Source organism: Larimichthys crocea, chromosome XVI (genome assembly GCF_000972845.2).
Source record: "Larimichthys crocea isolate SSNF chromosome XVI, L_crocea_2.0, whole genome shotgun sequence".
Taxonomy (NCBI): Eukaryota; Metazoa; Chordata; class Actinopteri; family Sciaenidae; genus Larimichthys; species Larimichthys crocea.
This window is the reverse complement of record NC_040026.1, coordinates 981526-991798: the sequence shown is the minus strand read 5'-3', so window position 1 is coordinate 991798 and position 10273 is coordinate 981526. Positions and strand designations below refer to the sequence as shown.

General features: G+C 44.3%; 1 protein-coding gene across 2 annotated transcripts in view; it reads left to right on the top strand.

The window, feature by feature from the left end:
- Window positions 1–1129: 1129 nt before the first annotated feature.
- Window positions 1130–10273, top strand: part of jmjd1cb (jumonji domain containing 1Cb) — a 110924-nt gene continuing 101780 nt past the window's right edge. For both annotated transcript variants that reach the window (XM_019271285.2, XM_019271283.2), the window contains exon 1: window positions 1130–1639. In XM_019271285.2, coding sequence (XP_019126830.2) covers window positions 1484–1639 — 156 coding nt within the window. In that variant the 5' untranslated portion in view covers window positions 1130–1483. The remainder of the gene's footprint in view (window positions 1640–10273) is intronic.

The following is a 10273-nucleotide window of genomic DNA, read 5'->3' as shown; positions in this document are numbered from 1 at the left end:
ATGGTGGCTTTAAAATCCATTGTCATTTTTAAGTGTCTGTACCAGTGCGTTTGATTATTTCAGCTCTTGAACTCTAAATAGTTCTTATTTTTGCACACCACGTTGAATGTGTTCTACACCTTCACATTACATTTAATCTACATTTATAGATGTATTTCTCTCTACTGATTGGACAGCCGTGAGTTTTCATTCATTTCAAAGCGATATGAAAATCAATTAGCAGGCTCTTAACACTGGCTTCAGTTGTTTAATCCAATAATGCATGCAGTAATGCAGATTAAGCACAGACTCGCGTGCAAAATGTGCAGTGCTTTCCCTCAAACAATAGTATAACTGACAGAGATTAACACCGATTTGATGTTCACTGTAATGGATTACACAAGTACAACAGTTTATTTCCATAGTACACAATATAAGTGGTTTGTAATAAACAGAGCCTGTTAAACCACATATGTGGTCCATTACACACCACTTCAGCAATATTTACTCCCTTAGAGCACTTACATGTAATGAAGTGTCCATACATGGAGGTTATTCATTCATTTTGTTCATGTAACTCTTATTTACCCAAGGTGGTCCAACAAGGTTAGTTAACTCTGTTTTGCACACAGGACACAAATGTAGAGCTACTGTGTCACATTTTGCACATTGGAACTGAAATAAAAGACATGAAACAGACTTTAAACCAGAAAAGAATGAAATGTGTGAATATGGGTTAAAGGACAAATAAAATAAAATATCTAAAACCTGGTTAAACTGGAAATGTATTTTTATTAGTGACACATTGTTGTCTGACCACATACTGTATACACCAAGTCTGTGGTACAAATGGGGATTTAAAAAAATGAAGTGTACAAGATATGATAACAGGATGAGATAGACTAGTAATTTCAAACAAAGGAAATGGTTACAGCACACAAAACGCATTATTATACATGTATTACGATATCATCAACATTCTTAAAGTCTGTATGACAGCTGTTGTTTATAATAGCAGCAGTGACATTGGCACTAGAATGGCAGTACTGCGTTTCACAACAAACAGAGGTTGCTTGTACTTGCTCACAGTATTCGTGCGGGTGTTGTTCGACTACAGCAGGAGCAGCTGTAGGTGTAATTTGTGCGAAAATAGTACCAATGGGGTTGAATTGAGCGGAGGGACACAACAGTGGTGCGGCCCGTGAATGCCTTGGGATCCAGCGGAGAAACACGAGTATGGATGGCGGCGGTGATGCGGCTCAGTGTTCCACCGTTTTTTCACGAGGAGAAAAGAGACTGACGCTCGAGCGGGTGGAGACTGCTACACATTTAAATCCCCCGGGTCGGTTTTTCAGCGTTTAGCAACGAACAACTTTAGTTTTTTTTTATTTTTCTTTCTATTGTTGGATTCTTTCTAGCTGATTTGATGTCGTAAATGACAGGTCTGTAAGGGCGTCGTTGTTGGGAAGTTTTTTCGAGGGGGGGTTTTGACCAGCGAAGGGCCATGGCAGTCGAGGCTCGGCCGGAGCTGGTCGGGAAGCGGTTCCTCTGTGTCAGCGGGGACGAGCCGCCTGAAATTGGCGACATCGGTCGGTGGCCGTGGAGGTCCGGGGTCATACGAGCCGTTAACCACCGTGACAGCGACAACCCCGACCTGACGGTAAGGAAAACGCTGACTTCGTCCTCTTCTCTGGTCTGTTACATGCAAAGCAAATGGTAAAATCTCTGTGGTTGGTGGCTAGCCAGCGAGGCGGTGTTGCAGGCTTTGCCAGGCGGACATTATTCTGTGGCTTTCTCTGAACGTAGCTGTTATTATGGCCGTGTGGAGCAGTGAGTGCCGCTTGGATTTCACCTGGTTTCACCAAAGTGTCTGTCATTCCTGTGTGTAAGTTGGACTAGTTATCTGAGCACAGTTAATGAGAGGCAGGCTGCCAGCAGGGCTTTACGGGAGCAAACAGCTAACGTAAGTCACTGCTTATTTACATCCATGTATTCAAAGTTAGCTCGCTCATACACATTCACTGCCTGACACACACTCCAATGTTCTCATAAGGTGCTGATGGAAGCACGGTGTGCTGCATGTACACACACCGTGTCTTTAAGCCATAAGGCATCATGTAAAGCGTTCATTTGAAACGAAGGAGCATCTGCTGGAATGTGAGCTCCTGTCGTGTTGTCTGTCTGTCCGTCTGTCCGGCCGCATTTTGTGTCGGAATTCGAGTCCCGAGCAGCTGAATGCTCTAATCTGCTGTATACTGCAAATCAGCTGACTGTGGTAAGGGTGGCTTTCTAGATCCCCCCCAGCCCTTTACGTTCCCTAACCCCCCCCGTTACCTCGTGCTTATTGCTCACAATCCACGTTATTTGAGCGTGATCTTCGTCTCCGTGTGTTTTTCTGGCAGACTACGAGCAGCTCCGACTTGGACAGGGGCTGCAGGAATGCTGGGACTTGTAAAAACATCAAACTGGCTCGCTGCAGGCTGAACAATGGGCAGTTTGTCTTCATGTAAAATATTGTCTTCAGTCTGAAGACAGCTCCATATTGTCACTGCCTGAGCTCTCAGGAGCAGACACAGATCCTGCTCGAGGTGTAACGTTAATTATTGCATTCTTTAGACAGTCAGCAGGCAGGCAGGCAGGGGTGGATGAAAATCTTGGCAATATATTGGTCTGAATTTTCCTCCTCCTTTTTCATTCTTCAAAAAAAAAGAGAGAGAGAGGGGGAGAGAGAGAGAGAGCTATTTTCATAATGGGTTAACATGCCAAAACCAGCAAACAATGAAATATTTGCCCTGACAAGCCCCTGGCTGACAAATCCACAGTACTGTCTCAGTGTACAGTGTGCCTGTTCCCCGTTTTCTTTTGTTCACACAATCCTTCTATCTGCCTATGCAGATAACTGGCCAGAGCCCAACACACTTCATTCTGTGCTGTCATTTCACTGTACACATGATATTACATGTTCTAGCAAATATTCTCATCTAACGGTCAAAGGACTGCTCTTTTTGTGTGTGTGTCTAATTTGTGATCCGTCAGAGGTAGTTCAGTTCTTGTGTGTTTTTTTTTATAAAGCATGGATTGAATCTGGCGTACGTGTCACAGGGCTGCTCACGGTGCTGTCTGTGGCAGATCAGTCCCAGGATTCATCACATCTTCGTATCTTTCATGTCATTCTCCCATGTTTACACTACGTCGTCTGCGTTTTCACAGCAGTCGTAAAGCGGCGTCATCTCCTCAATCGATTACATTATCATAGCTGAACACTCATGTCCCCCCGCCTGCGCAGCGTATTACATGTAGCTGTTTATGTAGCACAACAAACATGCTTCCTAATTCCCTTGTAGAATTGAACATTGTGTGTGTGTGTGTGTGTGTGTGTGTGTGTGTGTGTGTGTGATGTGATTTAGGCAGTGAGTAGTGTTCTGCTTTAATTCCATACAATGGGGCACAGTCTCATTAGCAAGGAGCTTAACTAGCTGAGTGAATACAGTGAAGCAGGATTGGAGATTAGATTAGACGAAGTGTGTCAAGCCAAGCTGTCAGGCCTTTGTCAAGTGTCTGTGGTCAGATAGGCCAGCAGTGCAGGAGTGTACTGGGTGAGCAACAGCTCACTGAGGCTCATCATAGTAATATATATTAGTGGAAATATAATGCAGTCTAAACAAGTCAATCAGTGTGACCATGTATTGATGTAGCGATGAGTCTGAGACACCACCCATTAGGACCAAATATCTCAAATCAACAAGAGTATCCATCACACTGCAGCTTTTCAGTCATGAACTCTGTTCTCATGAAGCCGAACACTCATTGAGCTGACAGTCCGTCACTTGATTGGTAGATTGAAACTAACCAGTAACTAGATTTTCACACTGTGGCAGTTATTTTCTGCTCGCAGCTTTACAAATGAAGGATTTACTGACCCTCCCTCATCTTAAATGCCTGAGAGCTGATTATTTTTGGGGTGGTTCGGACAACACAGGCAGTTGGAAGATGTCCTGCAGCTGTTAGCTCACACGTCATCTGAGAGGTCCAAGCACTCTCCACCTGATAAACCTGACAGTGCCTTTCATTAGCTCGCTACTTTGTGCACACTTTACACAATGGCTGCACACTGCGGGGTCTCCCACTGCACTTTGTGCTGTAGTCTGAGGTCAACACTCGTACTGTACATGTGTACTGTGTGTGTGTGTGTATAGTCCGGGTTATATCCAATCATATGTCACTGTGCAGGAAAACATCAGAGAGCTCAGTTAAATATGTAATTATGTAATGTACAATAACATGTTTCTACAACATAGCCATGATAACTGCACTTTACAGGCTATTATTGTTGTTGTTGTTGTTATTATATTATTATTATTATTATTATTCTTATTATTAATTATTATTATTAATTATTGCTGTTCATGCTGTATTATTAACAGCATGTCAGGTAATGTCAGACATCTGCTCTCGCACTAGATTAAATTAATTTGACAGGCTTAGGCTCGTGTGGGTGAAACAATGAAAATGAGGACGCATAAATAATCTTACAATTACTGCTTAATTGTTTCCGAGCGTGTTTTGTATGTGATCCAGAGTCAGTGGTGTAAAAAGTGTAGCCTAACAGGCACGTTATTTATTTAGTTTGGGGTATTCCGTCTGCTCAGTTGCTTCACTGCCTAACCCTTCGTCCACATTATGCAACAAGCTCATAAACAGTCAGTGGAGATGATATAATGTATCTGATGTGGTGAAACAGCAGGTTGAGGCTCAGTCCTGGTATTTATTTTCCCATCTTCATGCTCCTTATTTCAGATATGAACTAATAGTATGTGCACAGGAGTCAGTCACATTTGTTTGCTGTTATATCTGAGCTAACTGTTCCCATCAGCGGCCGTGCAGCTCTTATTTTCCAGGACAATCCATTGTCTCAATGTCTGACTGCTGTCCACCTGATAAACCTCGCAGTGCTCTAAATGAGCTCGCCTCTAAAGGAAGAAGAATGCTTTTCTCTCTCTCTGTTTTTGCTGGCGTAAGAAAAAGTTCAAGAATGCCACCAACTATTCAAATCCAGTGCTCCATTAATGACACCATGAATTCCTTTGCAGTGACCCAGTATTGGCGCTGCAGGAACACAGTCTCAAACAGAAAACAGACGGGTTCAAATGGCAACAACAGAGGCTGATAGATGGATCTGACCAGTGGGGACGTACAGAGCAGCTACACAGCGGAGTGTAATTCCCCCTGTTTACCCACAGCTCAGCAGCACAACTCTAAACTCACACATTAGGCATAAAACTGCCACACTCATCTGGATTCACAATGAATGGAAAGAGCAGGGCAGCCAGGTCATTGCCTATAGGAGCCTTTGTTTTCCATTACAGTCGTGTGTGTGTGTGTGTGTGTGTGTGTGTGTGTGTGTACAGTAGCAGCGCTGCTGGTTTGTTTTTCGGGCCGTGGCCTGAGGTTCATCTCTGTGTGGCTAATCAGCAGAAAACGAGCAGGGAAGAAGCTTCCACATACAGAACCCATGCATGCTTGTTGCAGTGCTGCAGTTCAGCCGGTGCAGAAATATTTCCAAGCTGTGTGTGTATGTCGGCATGTGAATAGCAGCATTGTTTTAACGTACAAACACAAACCAGAGACACAGAATAAACATGGCAGAGGAGCTTTCACCTTCTAATCTGGATGCACAGATGTGGCACATATCTGTAGCCCTAGATTTGGCTACACCATTGGTTCTGTGGAACGCTGCTCAGTGCATCGTGTAGATTTCAGTTTGCACTTAATGACAACACTGAATGTTGTTCACCAGTCTAGGAGGGGATTGGGTAACTGGTTGATGATATGCTACATGGTGGCAATAAACAGTTACTACATTTCCAGGATGTTTAATCTCACTGATTAACCTTCACATATGATGTTTATGTATTCTATTGTTCATGGTCTGTGTCGCAGGCAGCCGCTGCTCGCCGGCATGTTTAAATTGGAGTACAATGAGAGAAATGAAACGGGGGTGTCGTAATAACTCTTTATTTATCAAACGGACATGCACACAGTGAGCTAGAGTGCTGCTGTGTGATGTCCAGGTTCTGTGGTGTTTGGGCAGCGCAGTAACTGGATACACAGAGTGTTAGTGGTTTGTTTTCTGGTGCCTAAGGAAACAAAATGTAATCTGAAGCCAGGATGGGCTGGCTGGATTGCTGACTGGATGTACCCTTCCCCCAGCTCTCTTGAACACACACACACACACACACACACACACACACACACACACACACACACACACACACACACACACACACTAAACCTCCACTACATCACTGTGCTCCATACGGCAGTCATAAAGTCTCCTATAGTCTCAGAGGCTTCCCAGATAACCCTGGGAATACATTAGGCTCTACTACTCAACAGCTGCTGTGGTTCTTACATGACTGTGTCACAGCAGAATGGTGTGCTGTGCTCCACTACTTCTATCACCGCTGGGCTGCAATAGAAGTTGTATTTTAGAAAACAGGCAGACAAACATGCATGAAACAAGTAAAGGCCAAGCACCAGAGGCCTGTGAGACACACACTGACCACCTGATCCCAGTTTTGGAGAGATTGTGGTCCACACATTCACTTTGTCTTCATGGTGAATGAAATCAATACTCAATAACTGATCTTATGGCAGCTCTGATCACAGAGCGGTGTTAAACTGCCCTCACATACACATTTTCATATGAAGCACCTGAGAATGGATCAGTCCAGTCAGATACACACAGATACATGAACAATCAGAAAACCTTGTTTGAGAAGTTTGACCAGTCACAGTGTGGTTTCCCCTTTGAGACCAGTGACAGTGTGGAAGTGGTCCGTTCAGTCAGCTGTAGCTGTAAGGGTTTCTGTTGGATGTGTGAGTGAAGGAGATTAGTCAGTGTTCTCCAGCCTGAAATGACGTCACAACATCAACTCATTAAACTGCTGCTGTTCGACAATATGCTGAATGAATCCATTATTTCTAAGCTTTAGTTTTAGTGTACCTCTCACATGTGATGCAGACAAGCATTCTAACTGCTAGCTATACTGAACTGTATGTGAGTCCTTTCAGTAGAACACCGAGTGAGAAAGCAGCCCAGACAGACTGTGACTGTGTCCTGAATGTGGAATGAGCAACCTCAGCCCGTCTGACTGCTGTTATCTCCATCACACCCTCAGACAGCCCGTGTGCTCACAAGTGCTCGCAATGAAATCCCTCCTTCACTGATTGGAGATAGAGGAGCTGATAACACGGTATGATTTTCAAGCCTGCTGCTGAGACTCCAACTGACATTTCCTGTAGAGAATGTACAGGTATTCTGTCTTTTCTGATCATTTCTACTCTTCTCCGGGTGGAAGAGCATCTGGTATAGAGTTAATACCACCGTGGGGCACTAATAACTGCCTCCTAAAGCCCAGAGGTGACTCTACTAAAGTTTAACATATTCATAAATGTTTTCATAAAGGTCCACTGAAAGGATTGTGTCCTGTGTATTGTCAGACACTGCTGTCAGGGAACACTGGCCCGGCCCTCTAACTAGACTGTTTTACCAAAGAATGCGAGGGAAGCTATTTTGGTGTAGCCAGTAATGAGGAGGTTGTGCTTGTTCAGTCTGGAACATCTCCCAAATGGATCGAGCAACAGCCGCTCATGCATGTCCATCTAGTTTGGCTGTATCCTCTCTTTCTGAGCAGAAGATGAGATCTCACCTTCTACTGTCTGCATTTTGTGTACTTGTGGGAGAGCGCTCCTGCTGTCCACCCCCTGAGGTCATCCTCCTTCCTGATGGAATGCTGCCTTACCTGTCTGTATGATGCGTCTGTCTGCCATCCTAACTGTCACCAGTTGACCCTGTAATGTAATACACTTAATCTTGTCATCAACTAATTCATTATATTAACATGGCTGCTCTGTGCCAGTGGGACAGTACAGCGGGATGAATGACAATAGGCCTGCTTACAGTCTCTCTAGCTGAATTTCAAACAGGGTCTCCCTGTTGTCCTCCAGAACAGTCTGTTCTCTCTAGGCAGTGAAAAGACTGAGAAAACAGTATCAGCTAAAGATTGCTATTGATGATTAATAACATAAATGTTACAGACACTTGGTTATTGGATTAGCTGTGTCACAGCGAGCTTCTTAGCCCTGTCCCTGTCCTCCTCTCTTGTTTCCCTCCTGGCAGCCGTGTCTTGTTTGCGTCTGTATTGCTCTGTTCTGTTATGTATTGTCCCGTTCTCTGTCCTATCCTGTTCCAGTCCACCGTGACCTGTTCTCTCATTTCCTGTCTGCTCCTGGTCTCTCCTGTCCTTCTACATTCATTGGGCCTTAACTGGATTATATATATTACCAGGCATAGTAAAGAGTCCCAAAGATAGAATAACTCTGCTGTATGCCGTGTTCAAATATGACGTGCTGTCATTTTGTCACCTTGTACTGGCAGTGAGGAATAGAAGCCTGTGCTGTTTGTGCAGAAAGCCATCAGAAATGATCCAAAGTTCACTTCATTCACAACAGATAGCTGTACTCTGCATCATATCTGCTTTACACAACAGAGCTTCATGTCCTTAAACATTCCGTGTCCTGCCTTGTTGTTCTCCTCTCATCTATAACACCGTGCTTTAGCAGCTATATTTGGGCATATACATGCTTCCTCTCGCAGCTTGTGCTCTTTCATTCTCTCCTTAAATTTGTCTTGACTTTAATTCCTGGTAGCATTCAAAATGCCTGGCATATTCAGCCCGGCCTTGTGCTGGTGATGCATGACCCACTGGCGGGATTTCTGATATTACTTACAGACGGACAGATGGACAACGGGAGAAGAGTGAGAGATGTTTCAGAGAGCTAAAGTGAAAGAGAGAGTGAATGCTATTTGAAAAATGAGAGGGAGAGAGGGAGAGAGGGGGAGAGGGGAATGAGAACGAGAGAGAGAAATGGGAATGAGAGAGGAATGGGAATGAGAGAGGGAGAAAAGGGAATGAGAGAGAGGGAGAAAAGGGAATGAGAGAGAGAGAGAAAAGGGAATGAGAGAGAGGGAGAAAAGGGAATGAGAGAGGGACATGGGAATGAGAGAGAGAGAGAAATGAGAATGAGAGAGAGAAATGGAAATGAGAGAGGGGAATGGGAAATGAGAGAGGGGAATGGGAAATGAGAGAGAGAAATGGGAATGAGAGAGAGCGAAATGGGAATGAGAGAGAGCGAAATGGGAATAAAAGAGGGGAATGGGAATGAGAGAGAAATGGAAATGAGACAGAGAGAGAGGGGGGGGGGGGGAGGGGGGAGGGAGGGGGGGGGGGAGATGAGAGAGAGAGAGAGGGAGAGAAATGGGAAAGAGTGAGGGAGAGAAATGGGAATGAGAGGGGGAGAGTGAGGGAGAGAAATGGGAATGAGAGAGAGGTGTGTGTGTGTGTGTGTGTGTGTGTGTGTGTGTGTGTGTGTGTGTGTGTGTGTGTGTGTGTGTGTGTGTGTGTGTGTGTGTGTGTGTGTGAGAGAGAGAGAGAGGTGTGTGTGTGTGTGTGTGTGTGTGGGTGTGTGTGTGTGTGTGTGTGTGTGATGTGTGAGTGTGCGTGAGAGAGAGGTTTCTTTCTCCTCTGTCTGGCCCTCTCTCCCATAGCAACAGCGGCTTAGCCACGTGAACGCCAGTTCCTTTGAGTTCACCCCTGCACAGAACTTAACTCCTCAGCTCGGATTACAGCCACATACAGAGAACAGAAGAGAAGCCCAGACAGCACGTACAAAAGAAGTACCATCATCTGATCCACCAACTGAACTGGCCTTCACTTCTTGGAGCGCTCAACGGAATACTTTAAAAATGGCATTAGAACAGTGTGTCACAAAATGTATCATGTTCTTCTGTGGTCAGTCCTCTCTGCCAATAGATTACCGCGAGGAGAGAGGATATTGCTGTAGAATGCCGTCATATGTAGAGCTTATCAAATGCTGTCACTATAATCATATATATAATATATAATAATATTATATAATATATATTTATATATATATTTTATTATATCTATATATATATTATATATCATATATATATATATTATATATATAGTTTTTTTCCTGTACACGTGACATCTATTGCACGTCTGTCCGTCCTGGGAGGGGATCCCTCCTCTGTGGCTCTTCCTGAGGTTTCTCCACATTTTTTCCCTGTTAAGTTTTTGTGGGCAAGTGTTTTCCACACTCGAACCGAGGGTCTAAGGACAGAGGGTGTCACTCCTGTCAGATTGTAAAGCCCTCCGAGGTGAATGTACTTATAACTTTGGGTATACAAATAAAATTTGATTTGCTT